Source organism: Phacochoerus africanus, chromosome 2 (genome assembly GCF_016906955.1).
Source record: "Phacochoerus africanus isolate WHEZ1 chromosome 2, ROS_Pafr_v1, whole genome shotgun sequence".
NCBI classification, from domain to species: Eukaryota; Metazoa; Chordata; class Mammalia; order Artiodactyla; family Suidae; genus Phacochoerus; species Phacochoerus africanus.
Genome location: NC_062545.1, coordinates 131,528,243 through 131,548,589, shown reverse-complemented (window position 1 = coordinate 131,548,589; position 20,347 = coordinate 131,528,243). Strand labels below are relative to the sequence as shown.

Below are 20,347 nucleotides of genomic sequence, written 5' to 3'. Positions count from 1 at the left end.
TAATTATAAATAAATATTTAGCAAATCAAGTCCAAGGGTATATTTAAAGAATAATACATCACAGCCAAGTGGGATTTATTCCAGGTCTGCAAGATTGATTTCACATCTGATAATCATCATTGTAGTTCACCATTACTTTCCATAACAGACTTAAAAAAATGCGGTATGAAAAAAATAAAATTTTAAGTGCCATAGGATGTTTTCAATAGATATTTTCAAATGGCAAAATCCAGAGTTCCCATTGTGGCTCAGCAGAAATGAATCTGAGTAGCATCCTAAGAACGCAGGTTCGATCCCTGGCCTCGCTCAGTGGGTTAAGGATCTGGTGTTGCTGTGAGCGGTGGTGTAGGTCACAAATGCGGCTTGGATCTCGAGTTGTCATGGCTGTGGTGTAGGCCAGCAGCTACAGCTCCCATTTGACCCCTAGCCTTGGAATTTCCATATACCATGGGTGTGGCCCTAGAAAGACAAGAATAAAATAAAATGACAAAATCCATTTCTGGAAAAATTCTTAGCACTCTAGGAATAGAAGGAAATTTCACCCTGGTAAAGGACATCTATTAAAAAAAAACTCTACAGCCATCATACTGATGGTAAGAGACTGAGTGCTTTTCCCCAAAGATTAGGAATGAGGAAAGTTAGCGTCTTTTATCATGTCTATTTCACGTCATAACTCCTAGCCAGTCCAGCAAGGCCTAAAAGAAAGAAAATGCATCCAAGTTGGAAAGTAAGAAATTGACTCTTTCATAGGGAAATCTGCAAAAAAGCTACTAGAATTGGAAGTTAATTTAGTCAGGTTACAGCTTGCAGCATTATCAGTGTACAGTGTGTTTGTGTATATGTCAATGAACAACTGGAAATTAGAGTAAAATACACCATTTAAAATAGCATATAAGAGTTTCTGCTGTGGCGCGGTGGGGTAAGTGGTATCTCTGGAGCACTGGGATGCAGGTTTGATCTCTGGCCTGGCACATTGGGTTAAGGATCCAATAGATTGCAGCTGTGGCTTGGATCTGATCCCTGGCCTGGGAACTCCATATGCTGTGGGGTGGCTAAAAATGGGGGGAATTTTTTTTTTTTTTTAAATAGCATACAAAGAAAATGTTTAAGGATAAATTTGACGAAAGTTACAGGCACACCCCCCCCCCCCCAATACTAGAAAGTGCTGAGAACACTTTAAAAGATCTATGTAAATAGAGTTTCACAGTTTTCATGTATCAGTAGATTTGTTGGTAAGATACAGTTTTCTTCAGACTGATTTATATATTTGATGCTATTCAGTCAAAACCTCAGTGGGCTTCTTTTGGTAGAAATTGATGAGTCGTTTCTAAAGTTTATGTGGAAGACTTTGCAGAGGACTTCAAATAGTCCTTTGATAAGCAACTTTGATGAAGAACTACCTGATTTTTTTTATTTTTTTGTCTTTTTAGGGCCACACTTGTGGCATATGGAGGTTCCCAGGCTAGGGGTCCAATCGGAGCTATAGCTGCCAGCCTGTGCCACAGCCACAGCAACACCAGATCCGAAGGAGTCTTGGACCTACGCCACAGCTCCTAGCAATGCTGGGTCCTTAACCCACTGAGCTTAGCCAGGGATTGAACCCCAGTCCTCATGGGGTCTTAGTCAAGTTCGTTAACCACTGAGCCATGATGGGAACTCCAAGAACTACCTGATTTTAAGACTTTACTATAAAGCTGATGTCATTGAGGTGTAAAAAGACCTATATACACAGGCATAAATCATTTTATTGCACTTTGCTTTATTGAACTTTGCAGATACTGCCTTTTTTTTTTTTTTTTTTTAAATAAATTGAAGGTTTATGGCAACCCAGTATCCGCAAGTCTCTTGGTGCCATTTTTCAGCAGCATTTGCTCCCTTTGTGTCTTTGTGTTATGTTTTGGTAGTTCATAGTATTTCAATTTTTTTCACTATTACACTTGTGGTAATCTTTGATGTTACTGTTTCATTGTTTTGGGGCTCTATGAACTGTGCTGATAAAAGATGGTAAACTTAATGAATGTTGTGTGTATTTTGTCTGCTCTACCTACTGACTTTTTCCCATCTCTGTCTCTCTCCTTGGCCTTCCTCTTTCCTGAGACACAATAATATTGAAATTAGGCCAGTTTATAACCCTGCAGTGGCTTCTGAGGTGTTCAAGTGAAAGAAAAAATGGTATATCTCTTTATTTTAAATCAAAGCTGGAAATGTTTAAGCTTAGTGAAGAAGGCATGTCAAAGCTGATGGGATGAAAGCTAGGTCTCTTGCACTGAACAGTTAGCCAGGTTGTGAATGCAAAGGAAAAGTTCTTGAAGGATAGTAAATGGGCACACATGAGTGATCAGAAAACAGTCTCATTATTAATGTTGAGTATAAACTTAAGGTATTCTCAGGTTTTTTCTAAGCCTTTCCTTGGCACGCATACTTAGTTATTTTTCTCATATATGCAGGTTTTTTGTTTTTTTTTTTTTTTAAATGTTATAGTCTTTAGTTTCTGGCTTCTGAAAAGGAGGAAAAGTGAAAAATGAAGGAGGAAAAAAGGTGCTGTCTCTTTAAAGCCCCTGGAAGTTACTTAAGACCAAGCCATGCCTTGTAACAGTAGGGGGAGCTTTAACTACTAACAGTGGCTTCTAGCCTCTTTGCACCTCTGTGACCAGAATCAGCAATCAGAGCAGAGACCCTGATATTTGGAGGACAAGGTCCTTTCTGCCCACCCTGGCTCCCACTGGGTGTAAGGTGCTCAGGAAACACATACATGCACAGCTGCCTTCCAGAGGTGGCTGGGGGGCTGAGGAATGGGTAGCTGCTATTGTGCTAAGAGCTGAAATTAAAACAGTGGACGTTTATTGTCCTAGTCTTCCCCTGGAAGTTGCAGACTCCAGAGTTTCAAAAATACATCAGACAGATTCTGCCAGTGCAGTTTTTCAGATATAGAGTCTGCCTACTTTATATCCTGGTGCTGCCTACTTACTCTACCATCTCGCCAGAATCCTCTCAGTATCCGTTCTTAATTTTTGTATGTGTGTCTTTTTAGGGCCACATTCACGGCATATGGAAATTCTCAGGCTAGGGGTCGAATTGGAGCTGTAGCCTATACCACAGCCACAGAAACACCAGATCCGAGCTGCATCTTCCACCAAACTGCAGCTTATGGCCTCGCCTGATCCTTAACCCAATGGGTGAGGCCAGGGATTGAACCTACATCCTCATGGATACTAGTCGGATTCTTAAGCTGCTGAGCCACGATAGGAATTAATTCCTCCATTCTTAATTAAAAAACAAAAAACTGTTAGCAAGCGGAATTGAAGATTGTAATGGTATCTTCTCTCTTTTTCTTTTCTTTCTTTTTTTTGGTGATTTCTCTCTGTCTCTCTCTCTCTTTTTTGGCTTTTGTCTTTTCAGAGCCGAACCCGCGGCACATGGAGGTTCCCAGGCTAGGGGTCCAATCGGTGCTATAGCTGCTGGCCTACACCACAGCCACAGCAACGCCAGATCCGAGCTGCGTCTTCGACCTACCACAGCTCATGGTAACGCCAGATCCTTAACCCACTGAGTGAGGCCAGGGATTGAACCTGCAACCTCATGGTTCCTAGTCGGATTTGTTCCACTGCGCCATGTTGAGAACTCCTTTTTTCTCTTTTTCACCTGTGATTTCATTGCAATCCTTATCAAAATCTTAACAGCTTTTTTTATGTGAAACTTGAAAAGCTGATTCCAAAACTTAGATGAAATTGCAAAAGACCTAGAAATAGCCAGGGCAGTCTTGAACAATGACAGGGTAGGAGGACTTCCTCTTTTGAATATCAAAACTTATAAAACTCCTATGTTTAATATAGGGTGATACTGGCTTGAGTATAAACTGAACAGACCAGTAGACAGATTAGAGAGGCCACAGTAGATTCAAATATATGTGGACACTTGATTTGACAAAAATGACAGAAGAGTAAGGAAAAGGATGATCTTTTCAGTAAATGTTGGTGGCATCATTGAATATCAGTATGGGAAAAAGTGATACTTTATTCCTCACACTGTACGTAGAAATCACTTCTAAATCTATTATAGACCTAATTTTCAAATGCTAAGCAATATAGCAATACAACTTTTAGAAGGTTATATAGAAATACGCACACGCACAGACACACACACACACAGTATATATATGATCTCGTATCGGTAAAAGGGTTTGTAAGCGTGACAGAAGAAAACACCAGTCCTTAGCATAAAAATTAATACATTTGAAAAGTTAAAAATGAGAAATTCAGGTCTTTAAAACATTAAAGCAAGTGAAAATATAAGTTACAATGAGAGAACAGACATTTGCAACATTTAAGGACCTGTATCTAGAATATATAGAGGTGTGTACAAATTAATCAGATTTAAACAGTCTTATTTTTAAAAGGGCAAGTCAGAGTCACTTCATGAGGAGGAATGTTGAACATCTCATTTATAATTGGAAATGCAAACTACATTCAGAAAAAGACTCCACGACATGCCTGCCAGAATGGTTATAATTAAAATCCTCTTATAATATCAGTTTATCAACTGTTGATAAATGGAAACTCTCATGCACTGCTAATAGAAATGTAAATTGGTATAACGGCTTTGGAAAGTAATTTGACACTGTCTACTGAAGTGGATGATTCACATGCCCTTGATCTAGAGTAACCAGCTGAAGCACGTTGTACAAGCATGTTATGGCACTGTGACTCACAGTATCTAAAACCTGAAAACAATCCCAGATATCTAATAGCAGTAGAATGAATAAAAAATGGTGTGAATAATCAGTGGAGTATACCACAGTAAAAATAGATGAATTATGTGCAACAGTGTATTGTACAAATACGTTAGTGAAAAAAAGCAGAACACATCCACGATTATATTGAAATAAATTTGTGATGCAGACAAAATTAAGCTACTATGTTTAGGGATGTGTACTTTTGTGTTAAAAAGGGAAAGCAGGGAACTGGCTGTCATTTAAGTGAGTCCCTTATGGGAAGGAATTATGATTGAGAAAGGCTTGCAAAAGCTTCTGGGATTTATGGCAGTATTTTATTTCTTGATCTCTATAGTATTTATATGGTTGTATACTTGCTAATATGTATTAAGGTATATATACATTGTTCCTGCACTTCATGAGTATTATATCTCACAATGAAGAGGTTTAAAATGCCTTCAAGGAGTTTCTGTTGTGGCTCAGTGGTTAATGAATCCAACTAGGAACCATGAGGTTGTGGGTTCGATCCCTGGCTTTGCTCAGTGGGTTGAGGATCCAGTGTTGCCATGAGCTGTGGTGTAGGTTGCAGACATGGCTCGAATCTGGCATTGCTATGGCTCTGGCGTAGGCCAACGGATACAGCTCCGATTAGACCCCCTAGCCTAGGAACCTCCATATGCCGTGGGTGTGGCCCCAGAAAAGACAAAAAAAAAAAAAAACAGCCTTCAAATTGGGATGGAGATGAATACGGTATGCTGATTATTAGCATAGCAGTTTTAAAACTAAGTTCATCTCTAAGAGGTTACTGTTAATTTGATGAAACAGGTATATGAGAAACATAGATATATAATTATGGTAATTTAAAGTGCCACAGAAATAAAAGTGCCATATGTTTTAAGTGTCATGAACAAAAGGCTTATTGGGAACTCAGAAGACCGAGTGCTAATGCTAGGGAACCTTGGGAAGATACTATGTAAGAAGGCATTTGAATAGAAATAAGGGGATGCTACTTTTCTTGAAACAAGTTTTTGTTCTTGGCTTCTGTCAATATATGCTACTCTGGTTCTCCCCATATCCTATCTTTGCTAGCTTCCTTTTTCTTGGTTTCAAATGAAAGGTAGGAGGAGCTCTATAGTGTATTATAAAGGAGAGCAGAGAAGTGCTCTGTCTTGGATTCCAGGCTATGTAAAGGAATCAAGTGGACAACAGGCTAATAGAGTGTGAGGAATTCGTCTGTTGTTCTGGTCCTTGTGTGGAGTCTGTCCATTTTCATAGCATCTGATGTTGCCTCTGTCAGTGGCAGTCCTAATTTTTTTTTATTACTCAATAAATTTATTACATTTGTAGTTGTACAATGATCATCACAATCCAATTTTATAGGATTTCCATCCCACAACCCCAGCTCATCCCTGCACCCCCAAAACTGTCTCCTTTGGAGACCATAAGTTTTTCAAAGTCTGTGAGTCAGTATCTGTTCTTCAAAGAAGTTCATTCTGTCCTTTTTTCAGATTCCACATGTCAGTGAAAGCGTTTGATGTTGGTGTCTCATTGAATGGGTGACTTCACTTAGCATGATAATTTCTAGGTCCATCCATGTTGCTAAAAATGCCAGTATTTCATTCCTTTTAATGGCTAAGTAATAGTCCATTGTGTATATGTACCACATCTTCTTGATCCACTCCTCTGTTAATGGACATTTAGGTTGTTTCCACGTCTTGTCTATTGCAAATAGGACTGCAGTGGATATCAGAGTACATGTATCTTTTCGAGTCATGGTTTTCTCTGGATAGATGCCCAGGAGTGGGATTGCTGGATCAAATGGTAATTCTATTTTTAGTTTTCCGAGGAATCTGCATACTGTTTTCCACAGTGGTTGCACCAATTTACAATCCCACCAACAATCCAATTTATGTCAATCCAATCACACCAACAGTGTGCTAGGGCTCCTTTTTCTCCACACCCTCTCCAGCACTTACTGTTTGTAGACTTTTTGATGATGGCCATTCTGGCTGGTGTAAGGTGGTACCTCATCGTGGTTTTGATTTGCATTTCTCTAGTGATGAGTGATGTTGAACATCTTTTCATGTGTTTTTTGGCCATCTGTATGTCTTCCTTGGAGAATCCGCTGTTTAGATCTTCTGCCCATTTTTAGATTGGGGTTGTTTGTTTTTTTGATATTGAGCAGTAACAGGTGTTTATAAATTTTGGAGATTAATCCCTTGTCAGTCGAATCATTTGCAAATATTTTCTCCCATTCTGTGGGTTGTCTTTTCATTTTGTTTAGGGTTTCCTTTGCTGTGCAGAAACTTTGAAGTTTGATTAGGTCCCATTTGTTTATTTTTGTTTTTACTGTCATTACTCTTAAGAGATGGATCTGAGAAGATGTTGCTGTCGTTTGTGTCAGAGAGTGTTTGGCCTATGTTTTCCTCTAAGAGTTTTATAGTGCCTGGTCTTAAATCTAGGTCCTAATCCATTTGGAGTTTATTTTTGTGTATGGTGTTAGGGAGTGTTCTAATTTCATTCTTTTCCATGTGACTGTCCAGTTTTCCCAGCACCACTTATTGAACAGGCTGTCTTTTCTCCATTGTATATTCTTGCCTCCTTTGTCATAAATGAATTGGCTGTAGGTGCATGGGCTTAATTCTGGGCTTTCTATCCTGTTCCACTGATCTGTATTTCTGTCTTTGTGCCAGTACCATATAGTTTTGATGACTGTTGCTTTGTAGTATAGTCTGAAGTCAGGGAGCCTGACTCCTCTAGCTCCATTTTTCTTTTTTAAGATGTCTTCATCTATTCTGGGTCTGTTGTGCTTCCAAACAAACTTTAAAATATTTTGTTCAAGTTCTATGAAAAATGTCCTTGGTAATTAGATAGGGATTGCATTGAATGTGTAGATTGCCTTGAATAGTATAGTCATTTTGATAATACTGACTCTTCCAATCCAAGAGCATGGTATGTTTTTCCATCTATTTGTGTCATCTTTGATTTCTTTTATCAGTGTCTTATAGTTTTCAGAGTACAGGTCTTTTGACTCTTTAGGTAGGTTAACTCCTAGGTATTTTATTCTTTTGAATGCGATGGTAAACGGGATTGCTTCCCTAATTTCTCTTTCTGATCCTTCATTGTTAGTGTATAGAAATGCCATCAATTTCCGTGTATTTATTTTGTATCCTGCGACTTTGCCAAATTCATGGATGAGCTCTAAAGGTTTTCTGGTAGAGTCTTTAGGATTCTCTGGGTATAGTATCATGTCATCTGCAAATAGTGATAGTTTTACTTCTTCCTTTCCAATTTGGATTCCTTTTATCTCTTTTACTTCTCTGATTGCTGTGGCTAGGACTTCCAGAACTATGTTGAAGAGTAGTAGCGAGATTGGGCATCCTTGTGTTGTTTATGATTTCAGCGGGAATTCTTTCAGCTTTTCCCCATTGAGAATGGTGTTCGCTGTGGGTTTGTCATTATGGCCTTTATGACATGTTGAGATGGGTTCCCTCTATGCCCACTTTCTGAAGGGTTTTTTTAATCAGAAATGTGTGTTGGATTTTTGTCAAAGGCTTTTTCTGCGTCTATTGAGAGGATCATACGGTTTTTCTTCTTCAGTTTGTTAATGTGATGTATCACACTGATGGATTTGTGGATATTGAAGAACCCTTGCATCCCTGGGATAAATCCCACTTGATCATGATGTCCAGACCTTTTAATGTATTGTTGGATGTGGTTTGCTAGTATTTTGTTGAGGATTTATGAATTTCCCTGTGTACTGGAACCACCGTCTTGCTTTTATCTGCAATTGAAACTTTAGAGTTGTCTTTGATTCCCTGTGAGGAATTAAGATGTTTTAAGACATTTTAAGAGGTTTTCTTCTGAAGTACTCAACTGTGTGTTTAGGAGATATTTTCAAAAGAACAAAGATGAAGAGAGTTCTTACTTTAGTATAATCCTTAGTTTATGGAAGCTTAGAAAATCCTTGAAAGATGATTGCAACATTAAGACAATAGTGCTTGACCTAGAGGCTTTTATTTTTGTAGCAGCATTAATACGTGAGTGAAGGAGTTCCTGTCGTGGCGCAGTGGAAACGAATCTGACTAGGAACCATGAGGTTACAGTTTGATCCCTGGCCTCTCAGTGAGTTAAGGATCTGGCATTACCGTGAGCTGTGGTGTAGATCACAGATGGGGCTCGGATCTGGCATTGGTGTGGCTCTGGCATAGGCTGACAGCAACAGCTCCAATTAGACCCCTAGCCTGGGAACCTCCATGTGCTGTGGGTGTAGTCCTCAAAAGACAAAAGCCAGAAGACAAAAAAAAAATGTGTGAATGAAACAGTAAAACTAGACAACAAAGCTTTAACCAAGTGAGTGGTAGATAGAGACTCTACATGCACCACCTTCATTGGAAGGACATCCCTGGTTATCCTTTTTAAAATTATAATACTCCCCCTCAAAATATATACTCATATTCACTAAACATACTATTTATTTCTCTTCTCTGCTTTGTTTTTTCCTGTAAGCACTTAATAGAATCCAATGTATTTTATTTTATTTATTTTTTTGGTCTTTTTGCCTTTTCTAGGGCCACTCCCACGGCATACGGAGGTTCCCAGGCTACGGGTCTGATCGGAGCTGTAGCTGCCGGCCTACACCAGAGCCACAGTAACGCAGGATCTGAGCCGCGTCTGCAAGCTACACCCAGCTCACAGCAGCGCCGGATCCTTAACCCACTGAGCAAGGCCAGGGATGGAACCTGCAACCTCATGGTTCTTAGTTGGATTCATTAACCACTGGGCCATGACGGAAACTCCCAGTGTATTTTTCTTATTTGTCTTAGTTATTTTCTGTCCCACGCTCTTCCCTCCAATGTAAATAAATGTAAGCTCCATGAAGGCAGGGGGTTTTTGTCAGTTTTATTTATTTATTTTTATTTTCCAGCTGTACCCTGGCATGTGGACGCTCTGGGGCCAGGGATTGAACCTGAGCCCCAGCAGTGACAATGCTGGATCCTTAATCTGCTGAGCCACCAGGGAACTCCTTTTGTCAGTTTCGTTTATTACTGTTATCTACAAAGTACATAGTAAACATGGAGATATTTGAATACATGAATGAATACTGGGGTCTTACCAGCCTTTGTGAGTTATGTAATAAATAACCTTAAGTTTTAAATTTGGATAACAGACTGCTAAGTAGCTAATTAATTGGCTCAATCACTTCTAGCTCTGAAGATTTTTTTGTTACCTATTTTAACTTTTAAGCGTTTATGCAGCATTTTATGGTTATGCTCTGAGTGATATTAACCTTAGGAACTTTTTAAGCAAAGGTGTTTATAGTTGGGTCTTAATGTTCAGAGCAAACATACTTATGAAATCAGGTAGCAATTTGGATGCTGCTTTGTTATGAAAGATTGTCTAATTAAGTGTTATTCCTGCTTCGTCACATTTTATGTGACTTCAGGCAAAGATTTTGGGTCTTTGGTTTAGAATCAGCTATGTTCTTTCTGAGCACTGATTGCTGAAGTGCAAAAAACAATGTTTGCTTCTCTGTAGCTGTCTTCTTCATGGGAATGGGCAGTTTGCTTGGAAAATAAAGCCAGCAGCCCCTTAAGCTAGATCCTCCATTTATTTATTTACTTATTTTTTGTCTTTTTATGGCCACACCCACGGGATATGGAGGTTCTCAGGCTAGGGGTCCAATTGGAGCTGTGGCTGCTGGCCTACACCACAGCCACAGCAAGCTGGGATCTGAGCTGCGTCTGCAACCTACACCACAGCTCAACAGCAACACCGGATCTTTAACCCCTGAGCGAGGCCAGGGGTCGAGCCTGCGTCCTCATGGATACTAGTCAGATTTGTTTCTGCTGAGCCATGATGGGAACTCCTAGATCCTTAATTTAGCTAATCAGTGCAGGTTTTCATTTGTATAGTTGTCTTCTTTTTCTTTTGTGTGGTTATTTTTTTTGTTCTCCCTATGCCACCGGGGCTCACCTGCGGCATATGGAAGTTCCTAGGCTAGGGATTGAATCACAGCTGCAGCTGCCAGCCTACACCACAGCCTCAGCAATGCTGGATCCAAGCTGCATCTGTGACCTATGCCACAATTTGTGGCAGTGCTGGATCCTGAACCCACTGAGTGAGGCCAGGGATCAAACCTGCATCCTCATGGGTACTAGTTGAATTCTTAACCTGCTGAGCCACAACGGGAACTCCGTATAGTTCTTAATAGTATGATTTCATCTCATTTGGGTTTCATTGCTTTTTTGTTGATGTATTATTGTTCCTATTCTGAGTTCAGCCTAGCGTTTGAGTAGAATTTGTCATTAGAAGGCAGCAGTAACAGCTCAGTTTGGAGCCAGATTGACTGGGTTTGATCCTGGTTCTGCCTCTTGGACTTTTCCTGAACTTCAGCTTCTGCAAAGTGGGAATAGTAATACCTTAGGACTGTTATGGTTATATGGGTTAAAACATATTAAGTGCTTAGAATCTGTACATAGTAAGGTTCAATAAATATTCATTGGTATTTGTAAAATTACAAAGCATAGTATAGGAGTTCCCTGCTGGCTTAGCAGGTTAGAGATCTGGCATTGTCACTGTAGCAGCTTGGGTTACTGCTGTGGCGTGGATTCGATTCTTGGCCCCAGAACTTCTGCATGCCACAGGTGTGGCCAAAAAAGTGTAGTATATATTTATATACTATAAATAACATTAAAAGTAATTATTTTTCCAGGATAACAGAGAAGGCTTCTTCTGACCACACTAAAATATAATAGCATCTCCTTTGAACTCTTCATCCCTTACCCTGCTGTGTTTTTCCATGTGGCTCTTATATGATACTCTATGTTTATTAGTTTTTTTCTCCTGTGGGTTATAAACTCTGAAGCTGAGAACTTTTATTCATAGCTGTGTTCATTCTAGTATCTAAACCAGCATCAGATCTATAATAGGTATTCACCAAATATTTGATTAGTGGATGAATAAATTAAGGTGCATGAGGACAACCAAAGGTTTTTTAGGGGACATCTATTGGACCTTTTAATGAATTAATGCTTTTTATGAGGGAGCACATTTTGTTTTGGCAATGCCTCAGTGAACTCTTGTTGCCAAAGGTATCTAACAGTCTTAACCTTCTTTTTGTTAAGCTATATGTGAAACAGAGCCTGAGCAGCCTGTTCGACATTACCCATTATGGGTGAAAGTAGAAGGTGAAGTAGATCCAGAGCCAGTTTATATCCCAACGCCTTCTGTCATTGAGCCTATGAAACCATTGCTGTTGCCTCAGCCAGAAGTTTTATCTACTGCTGTGAAGGGCAAAGTGCTCACTGGAATTAAACCTGCTCGGGCATATACTCCCAAACCCAATCCTGTGGTAAGCTTGGAGTTATATCTTTTATTGCAAGTAACAAAAGTTGTTTGTAAGGAAAATGGGTTTCAACTAGATTTTTGATTTGTATTTTGTGAATCATGGTGCTTTCAGGTAATATGTCTGCAAGCCATCTCTCTTTCAGACTTAATCAGTGTAATTGATGACACTTAAAAATTGTCGTAAAAGTAGAGTGAAAACTATGGTTGACCCTTGAACAACACAGGGATTAGAGCGTGAACCCTCTGTGCAGTTGGAAATCCTCATGTTACAGTCAGCCCTCTATATCTGTGGTTCTGCTTGTGTGTATTCAGCCATCTGAGGATTGTGTAGTACTGTAGTATTTGCTGTGGAAAAAAAATCCAGATGTAAGTGGACCTGTGTAGTTTAAAATACAGTTCAACTGTAACTCTTAAAGAGAACCAAATCTGTCTTCAGGGGGACCCTATTAAGTAAGCTGTTGTTGTTGTTGTTGTTAAACATGACTTTCAAAAGTCTTTTAAAGATATTCTTATTTCTGTAGTGTAGAATATTGAGTGACTGAGGTGTAGTACACATTATTAGAAAAGTGTTAAGAAAAAGCTATAAGAAGTAACCCTTTAAAAAGTCAGAGTTCCCTGGTGGCATAGCAGGTTAAGGATCCAGTGTTGTCACTGCTTTTACTTTGGTTATAGCTGTGGTGCAGGTTTGATCCCTGGCCTGGGAACTTTTGCATGCCGTGGGCATGGCCAAAAAAAAGTAACTATCATCTTTTTAAAGCAAATTTCTTTATATACAATAACAGTAAAGTTCAAGATATAAAATAATGGTTGACATGACCATGTGAAGACAATAGGTAAAAGAGTTCAAACTTCTCTTGTGTTAATAACTTAAGCATTTCTCATTATTAAATCCATTTCAGTCCTTCTAGTCCATTAAATTGAGGAAAGATCCTTTAGTTCAGTGCTATCTAGTGTGGTCTCTGTACAGTACTGATCCATGATTGTTCGTTACTAGTTTGTGTTAAGTGTAGAAAATGAGAGTAGAGTTTGGAACCTTTGGTTACAAGTTGATAGAGTTTTTTTTTTTTGCTTTTTTTTTTTTTTAGGTCTGCACCAGTGACATGAAGGTTCCCAGGCTAGGGGTCTAATTGGAGCTGCAGCTGCCGGCCTAGGCCACAGCCACAGCAACAGCAACCCCAGATCCAAGCCGCATTTGCGACCTACACTACAGCTCACGACAACACCAGATCCTTAACCCACTAAGCCAGGTCAAGGATCGTATCTGCAGCCTCATGGTTCTAGTTGGATTTGATTCTGCTACGCCATGATGGGAACTCTGAGAAATTTTTTATCTGTTAAATCCAGTAATGAAAAACTTGGACTTGTACTTTTGACTGCCCTACAATTCAGCATATATAAACTGTATAATTGTACCATTTAAAGTTTACATTTCAAAATTTTAAGTGTTGAAATAGAAACAGATAAAACATCCTTTTTCTTTTGGAGTCCTGGAGACTTTTTTCCCCCAATGTTTGGAATATTTTGTTGTATGAAACTTACAGATTCGGGAAGAAGACAAGGATCCAGTCTACTTGTACTTTGAAAGTATGATGACTTGTGCCCGAGTTCGAGTGTATGAACGAAAAAAAGAGGAACAGAGACAACCATCACCATCACCATCCCCATCATTTCAACAGCAGGGCTCATGTCATTCTAGTCCTGAGAACTGTAGTGTAAAGGTGAATTGCTTATTGCATAGATTTCTCTTTTTAACTTCCAATTCCCTGTTGCTGATATTAGAATTTGCATTATGTTTGGAATAATTCGGAGTATTCTTGAGAGACAGAGAAGGTTTACATCATGTGTATATCAATTTATCTATTTCTCTGCATACTTAATTCTAGAGAACATTCCCTTAGGGTCATTAAAAGTATTATTCTTGCTGATGTTGGAGTAATTTTGAAAAGATTACGTCAATTTAAATATTGTTGGCTTTTTTTTTAATTTGAAGAAAGATTTGATTAAACACATTTCTTAGGTCAACTTGATAAAATATAAATCTCCAAACACATTTTGGTGAAACTTTTGAATTTTAAAGATCTGGGAGGAGTCATCATAACAAAGTTACCATAGAAGAAACACATGTGCTTGAGCAGGCTTTGGTCTTGAATGTTGCCAAAATCTGCTCCTGTGTAAGACGAAGAAGTTACATCAAGAGCAGTTGGAACCCCACATCCATGACATTTTCTTGAGAGAAAATAAATTGGTGACTGGAAATGTCCTAAATGTTTTTGGTTTTAGTGAAATCTTTTTATCTGTATTTATTAACATTTGCATCTTTCCATGTTGGTGAATTTTCTGAATAACTGAAACTTACTCCATTAAACATCAAATATTTTTCCTTCTTTAGTAGAATTATACTATAAAGTGCAATGTTAATTCTTTTTTTTGGTAATTCAGTCACTGTCAGCGACATAAGAGAGCAAGACTACTTGTTTTTGTAGTTGTGCAATAGGATAGTAATGCAGCTGTGCATGTGGATGTGAAGATGTTTTTTTGAGCACTTTAATCTTTCTACTGTTTTAGGCTTCTTTGAGAGATTTAATGCTTATGTCCTAGTCTCTATTGATATTAAATGTGTGTTGAATAGACATAATTTTTTGTCATTCTCTTCTTCAGGAGCCAGATTCTGAACAGCAGCCCTTGAAACCAATCACCTGTGACTTGGAGGATGATGCTGATAAGTCACAAGGTTAGAATGAAAACTAGATCTTACCATTTGATGAGAATTATATAGGTATAGATTATAATAATAATAATGGGGAAAAACCAAAGCTACCAATCCAATGTATGTCTGCCTACCCTGTCTAGTTTTGGCTAAAAATAAAGATGATAAGTTTTTTCCCAGATATTTGTTGTGTTTATTACTCCTCTTCTGAGAAATACAGTCCATTGGTGTTGCAAGAGACATTTAGGATGAGGGCAGTGATTTTTTTTTTTTTTTCTGTCTAAACTTCTTTACAAACCTCAACAACATTGGCGTCGTTAGCTATTGAAATTTTCCCTGAGGTTCTCAGTAGCTGTCGCCATTTGAGAAATGCAGAGGGAGAAAGGAAGGAATATTACTAATTTATCGAGTGATGTTTATTCAGGACTATTGCCTTAATTACTATGATGAAGGGTAGTGTCTAGAGAGTTGACAGTTTGTTTGGTTTTGCCTCTTAAGACTTCAGAGACTTTAAGCAGCAGTGCCTCCTACATTTTTTTAAATGGCATAATCACAAAAAATGATAACATTTCTATCACACTCAGGTAAGTGGAAGAGGCTGCCTGTGAGCATGACCACCTTCAAGGATGAGGGGGAGCTGTGTCCTAATGTATTTCTAACTGTAGCACGTTGGTTGGGAGAGTCTGCTATAGAGGACTCTAGGTGTCTAGTGAAATACACATTTAATTAACATGTTGTCATGAATATAACTATACTTGAATTGAGTGGTTTTGAATAAAGTGTAGAAGTGGAGCGATCATATCCAGAGGCACCAAAGTAATTCAGAAGTAGTATTTGCAGTAGAAACTAGAGGTAAAGTGCTCCCCACCCACCTTTTAAAACCAGAACACCATCTCTCTTGCTGTTTTTTAGGATTGACTCTACCCATCACATATTACAAAGCATCTTGCAAGAATCTTTGCTTTGTCTATATGGATAGCAAGTACACTAAACTATACCAAATGAGTCTAATCTTGGTTATATGCTTTGCTTGTGAGGTAATGCTTCCTTATGTAAATAGTTATGGCTTTTTAAAAAAGCAGTTTTAAGTGGGACTTGATTTCATTAAGAGAGCTCAGTGAACAGAATAGTGAAGACTGTTATAGTCTGATTCTCTGGAACCTTTTTTTTTTTGTGGAAAACTTCCAAATTGTGAGTTAAAATTATTGCTGAAAGTACATGGGAATGGGCTATTATTGGGTATCTGTGCCCCTAGCACTTTTCTGATAACTCAAAAATAAATTTCAAAGTTCAGTACAGAATGCTATGATGTGGAAATATCTTTCAATTCCTTATCAGAAAAGAACCAGAAGTCTTCCTGCAATGAAGGGGAATCCTCTTCTACCTCCTATGTGCATCAGAGGTCACCTGGTGGTCCCACCAAACTGATAGAAATCATCTCAGACTGCAACTGGGAGGAGGATCGGAACAAGATTTTGAGCATCTTATCCCAGCACATCAATAGCAACATGCCGCAGTCACTTAAGGTGGGCAGCTTCATCATTGAGTTGGCTTCTCAACGAAAGAGCCGGGGTGAAAAGAATCCTCCCGTTTATTCTTCTCGTGTGAAAATCTCTATGCCATCATGTCAAGACCAAGATGATATGGCTGAGAAATCTGGATCAGAGACTCCTGACGGTCCATTATCCCCTGGGAAAATGGATGATATCTCTCCTGTGCAGACAGATGCCCTGGATTCAGTGAGGGAGAGATTACATGGAGGCAAAGGTCTGCCCTTTTATGCAGGGCTTTCTCCTGCAGGGAAGCTTGTGGCCTATAAACGTAAACCCAGTTCAAGCACATCTGGGCTTATCCAGGTGAGAATTATCTTTAATCTGGATGTAGCACCTATTTATACCTAGGTAACATCTTGATTTTTCAGAGTCCTTTGTGGGCTTTGTAGTATTTATCTTCACATTTCCTGGGAACTGGGTGACAAAATCATTATCTCTTTTTCATAATAGGCCTGGGTTAGATGCATACCTAGGGTCAATTTTTGGCAAATTTACAAACAGAAAGATAGAGCCCTCTATTAGCTTATAGTTTTCTTTGTGGTCTTCCCAGACGGTTGCTCCTCTTAAACTGTATTATCTGTGCTGTAGTGATATTTTGACAACCTAGCAAGGATAGTAAAGGATTCAGTTTAGTTCTTGGAATTATTATTAGCAGGCAGGTTTCAAAATAAAATGAGGTAAGGTTGATTTTTAAAATAGACAGTGTATGTTTAAAAGCTTGGGAGAAATTTTTAATTACTAAGGTATTATTCACATACATGAATTTTTAAAAAATTGAGCCACAGGTTATGTATTATTTTTTCTTTGATTCATGGAGTTTTTGCCAGTATAATCATTGTTATAGGACACATAGCTATATCCTTGCTGTTCAGTAATTCAGGCAGGTGTATTAGTGAAATACCTCATTGGCATCTAGAAAAGCTCTTGGAAATAAAAGTTCTGGAGTAAAATGTTGTCATAGTCAAAAAAGTTTTCTCCTTTTGCTCAGTGACATTAAATGCAGTTTTATATTGGAGTACCAGATATGGCGGTAGTGTCTAACATTGCCAAGGTTGAGTTTACCAGCTTGACTGCTTCTCTGGGCTAAGGACCATTCCATTAATATGACTGATCTATTTAATTTAAAAGTTTTAATTGCAGTTGCTGTGTAACTGCTTCTGTTGGTATTTCTTCAATTTTTAATGATGATAATGTTTTCTTCTTGTTCCACTTATTGATTGATACTTTGAGAATGGAGACTTAATATGAAGTCATTTCTAGTGAGACTAGACTCCCTTCAAATACAGTCATAGAAATTTTATGTACTCCTCTCCTGTCTAGGACTTAGAAAGCCACCATAAAATACGAACCTGTATAAGCAGTCAGGCCACTGTAAGGTATGCTTTGGGGAAGCTGCTGAGTTGTCGTCAGAACAAGTCCCAAAAGAGCAGATGGGGTGTTTTATCTAGACACCATAGAGCCTGGAAAACCATAAAGTTTATTTTAGTATGGAAAGATCACATTCTTTGCATATCAGACTTGGGGCAAAGATAGTCCTGATCTGTCTGGAAATGATAACAATTTTACTTAAGTAGCAAAGAGTAATTTTGTTTTGTGTTTTAGAAGAGAGAGTACCTTGTAGCTATCCTTACCAGTCCCTGTTAATTCAGAGAGTGGGATTTTCTCCACCTCACTCTTCTTCCTCACTCCTCACTCCTTTAAATGATGGAAAGAAGGGAGGGAAAGGGTATCTTCTCTAGCCACTTAGCAGTATGACATAGAGAACTTGGGTAAGAAACTTGGAAAGTTTTTGTTTTCACAACTTTTCTGCTCAAGATGGCCAGTCTGTCAATTCCGGCAGTAGAGAATAATATCTTCCTCACTCATTGATTCACTTTCTTCTGACAAGTGATTATTTAAAAAATTACAATGAGTTTCAGTTAGCATTTATCTTGAGCCCAAGTTTTGCCCAAAAGATGAAGACAGTTGTCTTTAAAGTTGAGTTTTTGACAGCTGAAAACTGAGATGACTTTTTGGCTTAAGGTGTTTGTACAGTGGCTTTCTCATAACTTAAAGTAGACTCATCATATATTTTTCAAATATGAAGGATGCTTGAGAGGGCCCTCTTGAGAAGGGTTCATTATGCCTCTGGTCTTGTTAACAGAGATTCTGTGGAACACAGTAACTCATTTTTGGCTAATGATTGTTAATAACTTTACCAGAATTGCTTATTGACAAGTAAAACAATTGGGTGATTCCTTAGAGTTGATAGTATCTTCCACATATCTAGGATGCAGGTATGGATGAATTTCTAAGATTCTCTGTTTCCAAACTACCAAAATGAAGGAGATAAGATTAGTTCAGAGTATCAGATGACAACATTTTTTTTTTCATCTCCTGAATACTCAGATTATACTAAATGGAAAAAGTCCATTTCTTTTTCCCTTTAAATCTGAAAAAGAGACTTTTAAAACCCTGTAAAAATGAAACCCTTGTCAAGGGAGATGAGTTAGCAAGAGAATTTTATCTTTACAGAATTTCTCTTTGCCACTTGTTTCAGGTTAATGGTAAGAGTTACCCGCAGGCTAAGTTGCTATTGGGACAGATGGGGGCATTGCATCCAGCCAATAGGCTAGCTGCTTATATCACAGGCAGGTTGCGACCCTCAGTCCTGGACCTCTCAACCCTCAGTACTGTCATCTCCAAGGTAGCATCCAATGCCAAGGTGGCTGCATCCAGGAAACCACGTACCCTGTTGCCTTCAACATCCAATTCCAAAACGACATCCTCCTCTGGCACTACAACAAATCGCCCTGGGAAGAATCTGAAGGCATTTGTCCCAGCAAAAAGACCAATTGGTAAGTTAAACTGTGTATGTGTTTTGGAAAGGGCTGTGATTGGGGGCTGGGCCAGTGGATATAGATATGGGGGTTGTAAAAATTAGAGAAATACAGAATTGGGCTTTACTCTTATTCTTGATGTCTGTCTTGCCTGAATTTTTATATTTTTGAGTAACTCTTCTGATGACCTGACTTACAATACTAGATGAATCGATTCTAGGTAGTTTCATTAAAGTCTAGTTATTTCCAAACTTTTGACCGTTTTATTAACGTAGAAGAGACTTAGGTTTTAATTTTGCTTTTAAAAAGGGAAGGCATATTCTTAAGTACTTTCCCTGATTTAATATTTTTCCTCTGAGAACTGGTGTTTTTGATACCAATTATGTGTATATTCCTTGAACTTTGAAACCAGTGAGCTAGCAAAATCTTAAGTGGGTTGAATTAGTATAGGCTTGAAGTAGAAGGCTCTTGCAAAACATAATTTTGTAAACATTGCTTTATTCTATTCATTTCTGTTCTGTGAGTAAAAACCTCTTTTGTTTATTAACATTCCAATGCTAGAGTCTGTAACAAATTACTTTCTTGAAATCATTTGTGTTTTAGCATTAAGAATATGTACAGTTGGTTTATTGGATTCCTCTTTTTGTTGTTTCAGATCTATTTAGGAATGTTAAGTAAAAATATCATTTGCTCTGTTTTTATTCCTCTAATAGGAAATTGAAATCTCTGGCTGAATGCTGGAGTTTTGTGAAGATGGAAGAGAGGCATTGTATGCCTTAAAATGAACCTGTTTTACCTCTTTTTTAAAAAGTACTTTTAATCAGTGATTTAAAAAGAAAAGATAGTCTTATCCTGCTCTCTTTTGAAAAATGTCTTTATACATTTTAGGAATGCAAAATTTTACTGTCTTGTAAAAGGACAGCAATAAAGAGGTGGAGGTGCTGGGACAGGAGGAAGTGGAGAAAACAAGTTTTAAAATAGAATTAGGAATCAATTTCTTTCTTACTTTCTTCATCTATTTTAGATGATGAAGTTGTGTGCTGCTGTATTCTTTTTTTTGTCCTGGATATTTGGCTATATTGCATAACCAAAAGAATTTCAGAAGGAACATCCAGTTTTTTAATTTTTATTTTATTTATTTTATTTATTTTATTTTATTTTATTTTTTGCTTTTTAAAGCTGCATATGTGACATGTGGATGTTCCCA

At 38.2% G+C, this 20,347-nt stretch overlaps 1 protein-coding gene across 21 annotated transcripts in view; it reads left to right on the top strand.

The window, feature by feature from the left end:
- MGA (MAX dimerization protein MGA) overlaps positions 1–20,347 on the top strand; it is a 175,299-nt gene that overhangs the window by 126,803 nt on the left and 28,149 nt on the right. For 12 of the 21 annotated variants that reach the window (XM_047766623.1, XM_047766630.1, XM_047766631.1 and 9 more), the window contains 5 exons: positions 11,839–12,065; positions 13,603–13,779; positions 14,720–14,792; positions 16,107–16,624; positions 18,861–19,158. In XM_047766623.1, the coding sequence (XP_047622579.1) occupies positions 11,839–12,065; positions 13,603–13,779; positions 14,720–14,792; positions 16,107–16,624; positions 18,861–19,158 (1,293 nt within the window). Of the gene's footprint in view, positions 1–11,838; positions 12,066–13,602; positions 13,780–14,719; positions 14,793–16,106; positions 16,625–18,860; positions 19,159–20,347 lie in introns of those variants that run through there. The other 9 variants (XM_047766643.1, XM_047766642.1, XM_047766641.1 and 6 more) reach the window with 4 other exon arrangements.